The sequence below is a fragment of the Blennius ocellaris genome, assembly GCF_963422515.1.
Source record: "Blennius ocellaris genome assembly, chromosome: 1".
Taxonomy (NCBI): Eukaryota; Metazoa; Chordata; class Actinopteri; order Blenniiformes; family Blenniidae; genus Blennius; species Blennius ocellaris.
The window spans coordinates 19217782-19233999 of NC_137650.1; the positions used below are offsets into that span (position 1 = coordinate 19217782).

Consider the following 16218-nt stretch of genomic DNA (forward strand, 5'->3'; position numbering starts at 1 on the left):
CACAATAACACATTTATTTTCAGGCGCTTGCTATAATTATACTTTCCATTCATCACCTTGAGGCGGGAAAATGTGGCAATCAGCAATCATTGCATACAAGAAGGCCATTTTGCAATAAATCATTAACGCAACAGATTATAGTCGTCATTATGATTGAAAACTACACATGAATTAGAATTGATCCTGTCACAACAAGAGCGCACATTAAACAAACTACACTCGGTTTGTAAATTAAACATTGCATAATTACAACCACATTTGCTGTTTTTATGCAGTTAATCCAGTGTCTGTAAATATCGTTGGCCAACCTTAAGTATGCATATGGACAAAGTATATACAGAAGAAACATAAGATCAGAGCACATTGAAACATTTTATTGAAATGAAAGTGAATGAAAGAAGAAACCGTCACCTCTGTGAGCAGAATCAGAGTGATGATAACGCAATGAACAGGTTAGAGGAGAGTAAAGAGAGCTGTGGCTGCAGGAGATGCCAGGTAGGGAAGGTGACCCTGACTACCCATCTGTGAAATGGTAAAAGGGATTGTGCTGGTGTAGGCTGTAATGAATATATATTCACCAGAACACAACACAGAGAGCTTCCTAATGTGCCTGCCAAATTAATCTGTATCGGTTAAGCGTGGGGATGAATATGAGCATAAAGTCAGCCTGGAGACAGGGAGCTTTTCCTGGTGTGTTTCTGATTATTAATTTAAATTGGAATTAGCCTTTCCACCCCACTGTGCAGAAAGCAGTCTTACCTCTTGCCATGCAACATAAAACTCTGGATTTACTCTGGTTTCTCTAAATCCACAATGGATTCTGTGGATCAGAAAGTCAATTCACTGTCAAACTGTCACAAGATGACACAAAATTGTCAAGGATTACTTTAAGTTGGTTGCATCTGGAGATGAAGCCAGTAACCATAGAATGACAGATGCTGTTCAGCCCTAATTCTAGGACGTTGAAGAGCCTCTAGTCGTAAGAGGTCGCACTGTGTGTAGCACAGACAGCCACAATGTCCAACCAAAATGTTAATCACATCTCCAGCTGAGTCTCTCTTTGAGCTTGATGTCCATTTGATTGGATTCACTGTCGCTCTCCCTTGCTTCATATTTTTTACATCTATTTTTGTCACACACTTTCTCCTTATACATTCCTTCAACTCTCTCCCTTTTTAGCGTCTCCTCCCAGCAGACTCTCCATCTTCCTCTGTCCCGTTATGTGCTGCTTCCTAATGAAATACAAATGTCTCTGCTTGACCTTTCTGAGCTGCACTGAGACCAAAAGACAGCTGCAACCTTATTAAAATCACCACTTTCTCCCTCTTCTCCCGATCTCTCTCTGTTTCACACACATACACACAGCATCTCACAGTTCCTGCTGAATCTGATAACGTTCATTCCCATCGACATGCCTGGCAATTTCCAATGCAAAGGGAAAGTACATGTGGGTTCATTGTAGCGTAGTGGACAGATGAGAGACTGACCTGCTGCTCTTATCTATGAGCTTCAACTTTTTATCTCGTTTCACACTCCATTATCTATTTCTCGTTCTCTCTCTGCTTATTCAAACCCTCAGTAGTTTTCCTTTGTCCTTTTCTTTTAAGTTCACTGCAGTGATTCCTCCATCTCTCTTGCTCCCCATTTTTTTTCTCAGTTCTATAGTCTGGCATCCATTTTATTTCCCTGCCAAGATACCTGCTTTGATGCAAAGTAAATTGAAACATGATATTCCTGTATGGTACGTGCTGTAAGGCTGTGGATGAGTGTTATTTAATTTCTTTCTGTCTGAATGGTGAGAATACAGCACTGAAAGTGAAAAAAAATTGTTTCTGTTGATGTTATCTTATGAATGTGTTGTCTTGAAATTTCAGATGGTAGAAGACTTGACACTTCCTGGGTCCCTTCACGAAGCCTCGTTTTTTTGTTTTTTTTTTCTAACTTAGCAGATTGTCAAATTCTGTAAAGATATGATGGCAGCGACAAAGGCATCTGTATGGTTTAAGTTACTTGGTGATTTCTTTCAGTCAGTGCTGATTTTTATACTTTAACTGGGTTTCGTCTGCTTAATTTTTCTGAAACTATCAAAAGTTGATCTCTAATCTCATCATACAGTGTATGCTGACCATGTTTCTGACAGTGGTCATATATGGAGGTCATTTTAGTGAATTCCTCATCAAAGTCACAGAAAAGAGCAAATTATCTATCAATCAGTAATCAATTCATCTTTGATAAGCACTTTATCTAAATAAGGACTGTTGGAGTAGAAGCTAAGGGCTCAGTTCATTTCAATAGGGAGTTTCAGGGCATCTGAACATTTATAAAAATGTGTGTTTGCATCATTGGAAATACTTGATGATCAACTCTGTTTGTAAATCCTTTTTCTTGAACATGTTTTTTTTCCTTAGGTCTCCAACGTCGGCGTCTGATCCCTGCTCTGACCTTGGACTCATCCTCTTCATCACCGTCTCACCGCTCCTCCAAACAGGCCGTCACGTCATCCTCGTCCTCGTCCTCTAGCCCAGGGGCATGCTGGGTAGATGGACCACTGGGGCCTCCTGCGCCTTCAAGTATTCGGGGTGCAACTGCCACAACCGAGGCCTTTGAGATTAAAGTGTATGAGATTGATGACGTCGAGCGACTGCAGAAGAGGAAGGACAAAGGGGGGAACAAGGTGAGAGGAAAAGGAGGATTAGATGAGGGAGGGGGAGGGGCAGGGGACACCTGAGCGACAAAGCTGCTGTAGATCGGCTGGAAGAAAGGGTCAGCTAATAATTTCAGGCCTGGGATTTTGATCCTTATCTCCTCTTGTCTAAAACCTAAAGTGTCCTTGAGTAAAAGGCCAAATTGCCCCTCATTTCTACAAACCTGAGGGAAGAATAAGTGACTCTAGACCATAAATGACCCACATTGAATGAGAGCAGCATGAGATAACATGAGTTTCCTTGGGAAATCGGTTAACAAATTATGAAGAAAAAAGGAAAAACATAGAGAAGGAAAGTTTGGAGGTACCTGTTATTACAGGATGCTTTGTGCTACTAAACAGTGAAAGCTGCACATATTTCTCTAAATACACATCCATTTCTTTGTTTACACCGATAAACAACATGGAGATCGGACGAGAGTACAGTTTGAGTTTCGGTGAAATGAATTAATTCAGTTTGGACTGAGAACGAAACAAAATTGTGGCTGAATCCAATGAACAGGTGGACCGGAGGGAGGGATGTAGGAAGAGTTTGCTTTAAGAAAGAATTCGGTGATCTAAAGTAGGAATACCATCACAATGCTCAGTGTACTTGGGCCAAAAAAGTTGGCTTGATCGATCACAGTTGTGGGATCTATTGAAAAGCAACTGGTGTTTTGTGGGATCCTGTTGCTCAGAGGAAGAAGCTCGAGTCGTTTGGGAAAGAGGAATGTAAAAGAAGGAGATCCTACATGACTGTCTTACTTGTGAAGCATAGTGCCTTTAGATGAATATAAATTCTTAAGACTGCAGAAAACTGGCTGCAGAATTCATTGGAAATTGTTGGACTTTAAATGAGTTTTAGTCCTATTTTGGTTTTCCTCTCTTGAATCATTATGTATTCAGGGGAGTGCGAATAGAAAGACAGAGAGAAAAGCATGGAATATAGATTTACTTTCCCTGCAGCGGCCTTAAGAAAGCCACTTTACCTCCAGCTGCTCCGGTGAAGCCGCTCAGTGTCCGAAGGTACTCAACTGTAGTGACACTGCGACCTGATGAGGTGCGAATGTATGCAACCATGTGAATGTTAAACGTGCCACTGCGGATAAAGGAGAGGAACATGTGTCTCCCCTGTGAAAAAATAAAGGTGAATAAAATCTATTCTTGTCCGTCTGCCCTTTGTGTCAGGAGGCGGCGTACGTCAGTGCCAAGCTTCGCCTGTTGGAACACCGCCAACAGCGCATCAGTGAAGTCCGAGCCAAATACCAGTGTCTGAAGAAAGAGCTGGAGCAAACCAAGCAATATTTGATGCTGGAGCCGCACAAATGGACCAGTGAGTGTAAGTGTAGCACTCTGACACTTCAGGGAGTGTTTATGTGTGTGAGAAAGGAAAGCTTTACACCCTCAACTATCGGAAGCATTTTTATAGGACAAATCTGTAAAATGCCATGATGCACATTTCTCAAGTCTTCTAGTCAACACCTCTTTTTCAAGTGTACTGATCATACTGTATTCTTAAAGTGACTGTGGACACATTTTATTTATTTTTACCCTGCTTCACTTGTTCCTTTTTGAGGGATAGGTCTGGTGCTATTATTTTATTTGTGAGTACTGCATCTCGTGCAATCGCAAAACCAACAGCACATTTGTCTGGCTCAGTTCTCGTTAGCTGTTTACATGCACTTACCGGAAATTCAGCAAATAAATGGTAGTATGATGGCATGTTGATTCAAACATAATGATTTGTTATCACTATCGTAAGGAATATAATACAGGATAATTTCAACAAATTAATATGCAAGGGAAATGGTTTTTAAATAATTGAGAATTGTTTAAAATTGTTTATATGCGAATGGAAATCAAGTTTTGTTCATTTCGCTTTTGATCAGTTCCTCATGGAATTCAAAAATGGAAAAAAAAAGTTTGCCAAAATCCTTTTTTCAAATTTCTTTTAACACATTTATGCCATACATGTAACCAAATAAAAAAAAACACACAAAAAAACCAGACAAACGCTTCAATTCCTTGATTGTGAAGAGGGAGGCTCAGTAGTCTTTGTTTTAGGACCCCAGCATGAGTAAAATTCACAAAACAATCATGTCAAGCTATGACTACTTGCCATTTTGATCCATTTCTTGCTGCTCTTGTTTGTTCCGTGATACTTTTCCTGAACTTTTAAGGATGTTAATGCCAACAATGCCTACGTGTTCTGACATATCTTCTCTGTCTGTGACCAGTTGACCTGCAGCAGCCCTATGAGGTGGACTCACTGGAGTATCTGGAAGCTCTGGAAACGGTCACAGACAAACTGGAGACCAGAGTAAACTTCTGCAAAGCCCATCTCATGATGATCACCTGCTTCGATGTGTCCTCGAGACATCGGTAGACAAATGAAGGGATAAAGAGGCAAACACATGGCTAGACTTTTATTGTGAGACTCATTGTCTCTTGAATACTAGAAATCATTCAGAAAAAAATACATTTTAACAAATATCTCTCACTGGATGAGTGAATGGTTGAAAGAAGGAACTCTAAATCCTGCATATCATCTTTCCATCTTCTCCTGATGTGAGTAGACAGAAAGATGAATGAAACATTGTACCAATGGAGGTATTTTGTAAAAACCAGGCCAGCAAACACAGTATTTTCTACTTTTTTGTGTCAGTGTTGAAATAAAAAAAAAAACCTCTTATTGATAAACTACCATGAACCAGCTGACTGAGGTGGCAGACTTGCTCCTTTTGACTTTGAATCGACAAGAATATAACTTGGTGGCTGAGGCGGCATTCACTCCAACATTTAAGAATGTAAAGAGGAACAAGGAGGAGGAGAGAGGAAAACACAAGCCGCCATTTTTATTTTATTTTTTTTTAAGAGAAGAAGGAGGATTTTTCATCTGCCATCACTTTGGAAGAGCACTTTCTGGAGTTTACATGGTCAAAAGTCATTTGGCTGTAAACAGCAGAGAGGTGACTGCTGGACAGCCCGGCGCTGTTGCTCAGTAAACGTACAGGATTTATGAGGAGAAAGACAAAGAGAATGATTTAGATAAGTGCCTTGTGAACATTTCAACAAAACCAAGACCAACTCTTTCTTTCTGAAGTTGTGCACATGCAGTAAGTCTGGTGCTAGCATAGAAGAACCCCACAAAAGATCAGTGTCCATGGAAAATATTTTCACTTATTGTCATATTTAAATGTGCTGTTTTACTGTGGGTTGGTGTTTTACTATAGGATAAACAAATTATGTACTGAAATGTGTATTTGTACAATGGTGGGAGCAAAAACAAAGATTGGTAAACACTAAGTCCTCTTTAAAATGATAAAACTGTTGTCAGGACCAAATATCTGGGGAGTAAAACAAACAAAAATCTTTCCAGGAATTATGTGTTTAAAAAAACATTTTATTGTGGTGTTGTTTCTACCTTGACTTTACTCACAAACGGAGCACATCTGAGCTTTGACCCTCTGGGGAATTGCTACACGATATATCTATATCCCCCGATAGTGCAGATGTGATGGCTTTTTCATGTTCGCAAAGCAATGAAATGTCTGAGTTGTGTAGGAGTGAAAGTGGAAATGTTTCCCTCCTTTCCCGTGTTAAAGTACATCTGACTGCCTGGCCGCCTGCCTGACAGAAAGACTGTCTGTTGTTTGTATCTGTGTTGTTCTGCTCTATTCTAAAAGAAACTGAATGATTTGTCAACATGTGTGTTTTATAATGAGGTGTCATTTTTTATTATTATTATTGAAGTGCAATGGAACCACGTAGAGGCTCGGCTCGATTAAAAGATATTAAAAAAAAATTGTGACAAAGAAAAAGGGTGCAGGATGTGTACATTTTAACATTAAGGCCTGTATTATTTGAAATATGTCATGAATTTAGGCTTAAAATACTTGAGGATTACAATTGTGAGACGTTTAAATGGCACCACTATTGTATTTGCTTAATGTGATGTTACTACAGAAATCTGTTTAAATGGAGTGAAGGACAAAGTGACGAGCGGATCAGGAGTCATAGATCTCTGCCTGGTTCCATTTTTAGGGGAACGAATAGCAACCCTTCAGATTTTTTCATATTATTCTCTATGGTGCTTGAGATGTTCATGATCTAAATGTTTGTACAAATATAAATACATGAAAGAGCCTGTTTCCCTCTCAAACACAGAACAACACCATTTAAATGCTTCTTCTCCATCGCCGTCATCACTACCCAGTCCTCTGTATGGCTTTATCGGCCAAGCATGGAAGTCCTGATAATCCTCTTTAAGGTTGAGGAAAAGCTGCTGACTTCAGAAGGAAGAGGAAATGCTGTACTGACGTCGTTATGATTTGTCAACAGTGTTAAAATCATCTCTCAAACACCTCGAACTCTGCTTTGTTTTACTCAATTGTGACAAAAACTACAAAAAGAGCTGTTAACTCTGACAGGTTTTGATCTTTGCTTAGCTTTGTTAAGAGGAAACAGGTATTAAATTCATAAAGCCAGGAGAGCTGAGGAAATCCGACATGGGCATTATCCCAAAATCTACACCTTTGACAAATAAAAGGCAAGAGTCAGGCAAAGTTTCCCTCCAACTGTTACCTGTTTTCATCTAAAGGTTCACCGTGCTCGTCATGAATGAAAGTTTATTTATTTGAGCTTGAAGACGCTAATTAATGCTCTTATTTATGTACATCTTATGATCTTAAAGAGTTACTATGCATTTCAAAAAAACTGTACATAATACGTTGCTAATACCATGTCACATATAAATATATATACTGTGCACATATTATATATGCGCTCATTTTTATTTTATATAATTTTTCAGGTTGTTTTGTTTTGTTCCTCTTGAGGGTTTTAATTGGTTTGGATTTTCTAAAACATTCACATACTGCTTAGCTATGCAGCCCATGAACAGTGTCAGTCTATTAAATACGGACCAGTACTTTAATATGATGGTTAATTCTGTATTGGCCAGTATGCAGGACTGATGATAGCATTTTGTGACGAGCTGTATATGTTTTGGGAGCCTTACATTTGAGAAAGCTAATGGCTGGCACTTGTTTCCCATGTTAAGATGCTATGTGGAAGATTTCTCCCTCGATATGTTACTGCCAAATCTAATGTGGGAGCACTTTATAATTCAAGCAATAAGCGAACTTCTTTATCAGGCCTTGGTATCATCCCTGTGTTATTTATGGTAAGGTAGTCCATGTGAAACTATGTGGAGTCCTGTAAATCTACTTCTTCACCAAACCTGTTTTGTCAGATTTTAGGTCAAACGGGCGAAAACGCCTTGTCAGAGGTACAAATTGACAGATGTGCTGTTAAATATTTTTGCAGGAGCATTTAAGAATTATAACGTGTTATCTGGAAATCTGACACATGGCATCTGACTTATTAAGTAGTATTGTGTGTTTAAGTTTGGGTCGAACCACATTTACTAAAACCAGATGTTCCCATTAGTATCCAGACAACCTTTCGCTGAGTTAAGTTGGAAGACATTGGGCCAGTTGTTGGGGAAAACTCAATTGAAATAGGTTTTTGTGTCAGATTGTAAGAAACCACACAAATGCTAGCTGCAGGATCCTCATTGTGCATGTGGTGTGTTCATGATTTAACATCATACTCCCCTCTGCAGATTTACTGTTTTTGTGAATGTGGTCCGACACATTGTGTTGATGGAAGTGTACGATGGAGGGATGTAAATAAAGGAATGTATTGAAAGAGCTCCCCAAGTGATTTTTCATTCTTTGCACATAAAATGGACAAAAAAGACACACAGCATGTGCTCAGTTCCAATGCATGAAAAAGAAAGATCCACATTTTGCATCATAACTCATTTATACATTTAGAAAAAATAAAGTTAAGCTGACGTTGCAGCATGGATTTGTTGAAAGCACATGGCTCGTTACAAGAAATCGAAGAGTATAATCTAACATTTGTTTAAGTCTCTTGGTCTGATGCTGTCAAATAGTCCCATTTCACTGATGTATGCTTTACTTCTGTCAATATTTTAACAAAGGTCCCATTAAACATTTCATTTTCGAGCAAAACCTATATGTTCAAAAGACTGTTGTGGGCTTTACCACACAAAAATTATAACTTATTGTGAAGAACTTTGTGGTGTTTATCTGTGAAAAGTGCTATATAAATCAAGTCTACTTACCACCTGAAAGCTGTTTACACCATCACACATCAAGAATATCCTGGAGACACTTGTCTTGGAGCAGCTCCGGCCAATGGTCAAGCCTCACCCGGACCCCCTCCAGTTCGCTGACGAGCTGCGACTCAAGATAGAGGACACCATATGCAGATAACAGAGTGATGGTGGATAACTTGGTTACTTGGTGTGAGCAGCTCAATGTGAAAAAGACTAAGGAGCTGGAGCTGGACTTGAAGAGGGACAGGGTGTCTGTGTGCCCCGCCTCCATCCAGAGGGACAGTGTGAACACTGTGGAGGAGTACAAACACCTGGGATACATATCGACAGTAAACTGGACTGGGTCAGGAACACCAAAGCTCTTTACAACAGGAGCCAAAGCTGCCTCTATTTTTTTTGAGGCGGCTGAGGTCTTTCAAAATCTGCTGCACTAGGCTGAACGTGTTTTATGAGCCTGTTGTGGCAGGCGCTATCCCGATGCTTGTTCACATTACTTTGGTGCGAGATAGAGTCAAACTGCGAGAACAAATGATGCTGAAAACAATTAAGTATATGGTAAAACACTTTAATGCAAACTAAAGACTGACTTAAACAATCTTACAACACTCACAGACTGCATGTAAAAACATACCAGATATTTCAAATATCAAAGAATGAAAGTAGCTTGAGAAGAGTCACACTTTTTAATGTTTTACAAGTATGCATCCAACCAAATTCAAAAACCTCTTGATGTGAGACAGAGCATCTTTGGAGTGAGACTTGGGGGTGGGCGGGGGGCACAAATTAGGTTGAGCCCTGTAAGGTCTTCCCATACTTTGAATTGTGAGTGAACCAGACTTCACTATTTAATGAGCTCCTCACGAGAGGTAGAACTATCCCATTAAGCCTGGAACTGTAATTTTCTGTCAATTATGTGGGTTTGTCTGTAAACATGCATCCTACAAACAACTATTCTTCTTCACGCTGATATGTTTGTCCATTGTGAAATGCTACATAGAAAAAAAAATAGGATTTTTTTTTTCTTTGCTCTGTTGTGAACAAAGAGCTGGACGAGAAGTGTGAACACACCCTGAGCTTCCTCTGCCTGAGTATGAGCAGCTTAAAACCCTGCAGGCAGATCGCTCAGTGACATATTGCCCCATTGAGTCTGCTTTGATCATCAGCGCACAGCAAGACACAGGAAGGAGGAGTGGGGAGGAATGAAAGAGGAGAAAGAAGAGAGGAAAGTAGTAAAAATGAAATGTAAAGGGAAAGAGAAACAAGTGATTAGAGAGAAACATGTCTTGTAGAGGGGGAGGGAGGAGATGAAGCAAGGAAGAGCTGACGACAAAAGGTTTAGGTTCATTTGGAATTTTAAAAAAATAAAATAAAAATCAAAGAACAACTGCAGCTGATGAGATAAATCCATAAAAAAAAATCTTGTGCTTTTTTTATTCATGGTGATATTATGCAATGACTTCGTGTCTCGGACCCAACAAACACAGGAAGACATTTGAAGAGGTATTTTGCAGGCATTAAACCTTTAGTCAGCAGATTGTCTATAAGGAGTGAAGAGCTCCAGAGTAAACAGAAGAACAGTGGTTTTGTCTTTTTGAAAGAGAGTGGATGCTATCTTTTCATCCTCCATTGCTGCTGAGCTGGAAGCCCAAAACAAATCTTTAAAATGATCCAACGCTCAGCTGGTGGGATCTAAAAAGATGTCGTAAAATTTGGGCCGACATGTTTTATTGTTGTATTAGGAACGCCGTAAATCGATTTGGAATTAATAGCAAGTTCTCTATTTCAATTTCTAATCACTGGATGGCCCCTCCGCGTACGTTTGGATCAGACTTAGTTTAAAGACAAAGTGCATGTGGAGAGAGGCCAGGAGTCAGAGGGCTGGAGAGACGGAGAGAGAGAGTGAAGAGTGGCGAGGAGGCGCGTCAGGGTGCAGACAGAGTGGTGGAGTGTCTCTAAAATGAGAGTGAAAATGGAAAGTGGGGGAGAGTAAATGGCACAAGGGTGAGTAAAAGAAGGTGGTTGAACCAGCTGGGTGTTCCTTATTTTTGATTGGCCCTGGCTGCGAGTGGAGATGGAGTGAAAGAGAGCAGAGAGACACCAAGGAAAGGTGAATTAAATTTGAAAAGCTTTGGAGAGTGAGAGGGAGCAAGGTGGGGGGAAAAGACAGCAAGTGACAGGGAGAGAGAGACACAGAGGATAATGGTTCAGCAGCAGTAAAATCTAATTTGACGGATGTTATGATGTGAGCAAGGAGAAGGGGAGAGAGTCAGAAACGGGAAGGAGCAGAGCCCATAAAGAGGTAGGATCAGTACAGCAGGACAAGCTTTTCTCCAAGGCCGTTCAGTTCACCATCGTCATCACTGCAGAACTTTATCAGGCAACCTAAAATGTTTGACCTTTCCATGGTTGTAAAGACAGAAGAAATGCAAATCGATCATCATTTCTGTAATTATGATGTTTAGGGTCAAAACTATTTAAAACAGAATTATATTAGCCAAAACTTAGCTGAAAGTGGTTAAAACAGACATATGTTACTCTCTCGCCTTACACCTTTACCTTAACCATCGCTGCTGTGCTGCTAACACAAACCCTCACAAACCCTCATCGTTAGCTTTTGAACGGCTTCCAAACTCTAAAATACTCATGGATCAGTATGGGTCCATACAGTTCAGGCTCCACAATGTAGACTGGCCAAGTCTAGTCTGCACCCAGATATTGGACCCTGAAAAGTCCAAAATACACAACCATGCACTCTCACACACCCACACACTCTTTCCCTTGCAGGAAATGCTGTCATCAGTTTGCAAACAGCAGAATTTTGGGATTACCGAGGGAAGTGTGTGTGTGTGTGTGTGTGTGTGTGTGTGTGTGTGTGTGTGTGTGTGTGTGTGTGTGTGTGTGTGTGTGTGTGTGTGTGTGTGTGTGTGTGTGTGTGTGTGTGTGTGTGTGTGTGTGTGTGTGTGTGTGTGTGTGTGTGTGTGTGTGTGTGTGTGTGTGTGTGTGTGTGTGAGAGAGTGAGTGATATGCAGAGAGGTTGATGGATGTTTTGAAAACCCTGCTTCACTAAATCAACACACACATACACGCATGCACGCACACACACAGAGTTTAGGAATCCCTCATCATGATGGTATCTACAGATTACGCCGGAGACAGGAGCCTACAGGGGCCCACAGGGGTCCCAAAAGGCCTCCTTCCATGTGTTTCAATACATGTAAAGAAAACTGGCCAATACTGTAGGATTTACTGCTTTACATGAACACGAGTTTCACTTAAAACAGCTACAAAAAGAAACAGCAGAAGAATGCCAGTGTGTCAAAACAAGCTGCCAGCAACACTTTGTTGTTACTTGTTCAACTAAATTATTGTTTGTTTTCTTTCCTTTAGTGGAGTGCAGTGGAAGCCGCCTGAGGGATATTCACAGTATGAATGTTCATGGAGAGATTTTATGAATAAAAATCACATTGCATCAAACTAATAATCAAGGAACCTGGTGGTGGTGGTTGTTGTAATAACTGCATTGCAATTGTCATTCTCCAGTTTATTGCTCAAAAACATGGATAATATTAAGAAAATGGGAATACTAAAGCATTACACTGTTGGTAATAATTTTTTTTTAATGTCTATAATCAACCGAAGGACAGTTTGGAGAGCAGGTCGACTTTCAATGTGGAGGTTTGTGGTTCGACCCCTGTCTAGTCTTTACTGTTGAGGTTTACGAAAACATTTTCGCTTGACATGTCAGTGAAGAAGGAAACTAACAGAGTGAAATCAGTTATAGAGAGCAGTTTGTTTTGTTTCAGGATTAGTGAGGTGACTGGTGATCCATATCACAGCGGCATTCCTCCATTTTCATCTTCAAGTCAACCATCAAGGGGTAATCATCTCCGTGGGTGAGCTTCATGATGTTATATGCCTTGGAAAACAGAAATAAATATATAAATGGCATTTTTCCTTCACTCCAACAGGCTTTCAGATCATCTCTTTACACACATGACTTCAGAGTGGCAGTCTGTCAGCATTTCAAACTTCTTACCTGCTTGAATGTCTCCAAAGCTTCCTTGATGTTTTCCAGGTAATGCTGCAGCTTTCCTACTCGCATCAGCTGGACGCCATGGACCGGATGAGGGTCAGGGTAGTACTGTCTACAAAGAGAGAAACACGGATAAGGACGGGATCAGGTTTATCTTTAAATTGGTGCTTAATGGATGAAATCAGAAAGGTAATATGGATCAGCAACACTGAAAAATGTCCATTCATCCATTGTATTTCCCATTTAGTCTACATGGGCTGGTGGAGACAATATGAAGAATATAGAAGCCAAGACCTCCTTGTCCTTCCCAAAGATTGACCAGAGGCTCTCCTCCCTGTTTGCTATGCTCTTCCTGGGCCGTGGCCCTGTTGGGGTAGAAGGTCTTACATGGTTTGGGGATCTAAAGGATATGTTGTCAGGATCATTATGCTACTGGTAGTTTCACCCATGGCAGAAAATCTGGGAACTTTCATATTACAAGTGGACAATAGTTGTCTCGTATGCTGCCCAGACTGTGGTCGGGTTGCCCACAGGTCCTCGCTGGGCTCAGAGAGCCTTCGAGGAAGGCAGTGCAGGTCCATCACCCCAGGAGTCTAACAGTGGAAGAAGTGCAATGCTCCAATAGAATGAGAGTGCTGGGAGCCATGAGCCATTGTGACCCTCTGCAACAGAAGCTGTGTCTGTGTCTAACAATGTTAGATTTTGAATTTAGATTTTTTTTTGGGTACACATTCACAGTTAACCTTCACTCCATATACTAGGAGCTGCAGTGCAGCATCCAGAGAGTTTCTTTGCTCAGAGATCCACAGTGGTAGCCTGTTGGTAGTGCGATATCAAGCAACAAACCTTTGCTTTTCACTACCTAAGAAGGACAAAATGAAAAAAATGAAAAAAATTGTAGCAATCTGAGTGAGACAGACCAGGTAATAATGACAAAAGGAGAATCAGTTCAATTTAACAAAAAGACAAAATGAACTAAAAACATGATCCAAGTAAAGTATAATCTTGTATTGTTGAGGGTGGGTGGGAGGGTTTTTTGTCAATGTTGCTGTGTTGCAATTGTTGTTCAATATAATGATGAAAAAGACAACAAAGTGTGGGGAAAAAAAGAATTGAGGAAAAAAAGATGCAAAACATAGACTTAGAAATCATAGAACTCTTGTTGTGGTTTCACACAGCTTCCTCGGTCAAAACACTGAACATGAGCTTTGCCAGTCAAACCAGCTTTGGTGGAAGAGGACAAAGTTTACATTGTGCTTTCTAATTCTAAGGTTCAAAAATCCTCCTCATCATCCTTTAAATAACTTCAGCTAAAACCTTTACCGAGGAACCTAAACAGTAGGAAGCCCCTATAACCGTAGTCCTATTCTTTAAACCCACGAAACACCAGCTCAATACACATGAAAAGACGTTCAAAGATGAGACTGGTAACAGAAGGCTACCATCAACAGTCAGGGTAAAAAAATGCATCATTGGATGAATTTCATCTTTACTTCAATGTGGAAACATGGATCGTATACAGATTAGATTTTGCTGTAATTTGTCAGCATTCTCACTCTGCAGTCAGAACCAAACCACTGACTTTCACAGTGTGGACTACGAATAAGATCTACTGTGTGTGTGTGTGTGTGTGTGTGTGTGTGTGTGTGTGTGTGTGTGTGTGTGTGTGTGTGTGTGTGTGTGTGTGTGTGTGTGTGTGTGTGTGTGTGTGTGTGTGTGTGTGTGTGTGTGTGTGTGTGTGTGTGTGTGTGTGTGTGTGTGTGTGAACATAAGTTGGTCTGGGGGTTGTGAGAGAAATAGCGGCAGCGAAAACCTAAAAATATTCAAGTGTACTTAAGTGCACATTATGCGGGTCGGGTGGCGGCGGATGGGGCTCCCTGCAGAACCTCACGCTGTGATCTCGCCTGAGCCCGGGGGCGAGTGCAGATGAAATGCGGGGGGGCGCACTCGCTCAGGCATGGCGCTGCTGGGGTCCCCCCCTCCCCATAAATGGTTGGATTGGTGGAGGATGGCATCTCGCAGTGGCTTGGTGGGGGCCCGGCTGGTAGCCTGGTGTGTCTGTGTGTGGGGGATCAGTGGTGGGGGGTCTTTGGAGGGATCAGGGGGGAGTGACTGGGGGGGCAGGTGGTGGGAATGTGGGTGGTTGGAATGCAGGGCTTCTGGGGGCGGGAAGTTGGCTGTCCTTCCTACTATAGTATATATACTTGTTCTGTAACATTAACAAGGGTATTGTCTGCCCCCCCCGTATCTCCTCAATCTTCTCTCTTTGAGCACCCCCCCACCCTCCGATCCTCTATGGCAGCCATGCCAGCTTCCAGTAAAGGCAGCAACAGGAGGAGATTCTAAATCTGTTCCTGTTGCAAGCGCAAAAACTGTTCTGACACTGGAAGGTTCTCAATCACGTCATATTGTTTGCCCAAGCTGCCGAACAGGACAAGGGAGGAAGAAAAAGTGCACATTATGCACGTCTGTGTGTTTGTGTGCTTCAAGATACCTGCTTTGCCGTGTGTGCGTGCTCGTGTGCTTGCATCAGTACTTCTCTTCCCAGCTCAGCTTTTTTTTCTTAAAGTCATTTTCATTCTTTTGTAGTTTCACTATTGTAAGGCAACACTACACCATGCAACATGACTAACATTGTGCAGACATACACGCAAAGTCAAACACCGTCACCGACTGAAGAGCAGCAATTCCCCTGATACAAGCACAAAAAACAGGGATGCATTGGGGGGGGGGGGTGGTCACAAACCATGCATGTACTCAGATACTTTGCCTGCATGCAGCTGTACACTGTGCTTTCCATCACGCTTCATTCTTTTCTCTATTATTTGGAATTCCTTTGATAGATTTCCAATGTCTAGCACAGATTCACATATAAATCAGGCACAGCCAGGGGTTTAGTCAACTTAGAAAGAAATACTTCCAGTTGTCATGCAAATGTATCCTCAGGTCCTTGTGGGTCGAGAAAGGAAGGGAAGAAAGAAGGGAAGAAGGTCGGACTACTGACAGGACGTGACACAGATAATGCAGAAAGTATCAAGTGTGGACTCAGCTGGCCCCTGATTGCATGGTATTCAAAATCATTCACTCAGATATGGAACACACTTGATGAAAAAGATATTGAAGGGGCAGCCAGTAAGCAATTTGTCACTCAAAAATGGCTGCAGCCAGAATCCCCAGTACAAGGCATGGAGTGAATACTTTACTCTTTATGTGCTGAAAGACGTTTTGGAAATATTGGTGCCTTTTGACCAATTATGTCTTTTAGCATGTGGTGGGTTGTGTGTACTTTTGGTTTTCCTTTTAAACATAAAGGATAAACGGAACACATAAATATATAGATTAGATCTCGATGCA

General features: G+C 41.2%; 2 protein-coding genes across 2 annotated transcripts in view; one reads left to right on the top strand and one right to left on the bottom strand.

The window, feature by feature from the left end:
* kif26ba (kinesin family member 26Ba) overlaps positions 1-5171 on the top strand; it is a 79495-nt gene extending 74324 nt beyond the window's left edge. The window contains exons 26-28 of the mRNA XM_080501934.1: positions 2409-2674; positions 3872-4022; positions 4921-5171. Coding sequence (XP_080358060.1) covers positions 2409-2674; positions 3872-4022; positions 4921-5069 — 566 coding nt within the window. The 3' untranslated portion in view covers positions 5070-5171. The remainder of the gene's footprint in view (positions 1-2408; positions 2675-3871; positions 4023-4920) is intronic.
* A 7033-nt stretch (positions 5172-12204) lies between these two features.
* Positions 12205-16218, bottom strand: part of smyd3 (SET and MYND domain containing 3) — a gene marked incomplete at its 5' end in the record, with an annotated part of 70965 nt that continues 66951 nt past the window's right edge. The window contains 2 exons of the mRNA XM_080499500.1: positions 12205-12747; positions 12868-12976. Coding sequence (XP_080355626.1) covers positions 12637-12747; positions 12868-12976 — 220 coding nt within the window. The 3' untranslated portion in view covers positions 12205-12636. The remainder of the gene's footprint in view (positions 12748-12867; positions 12977-16218) is intronic.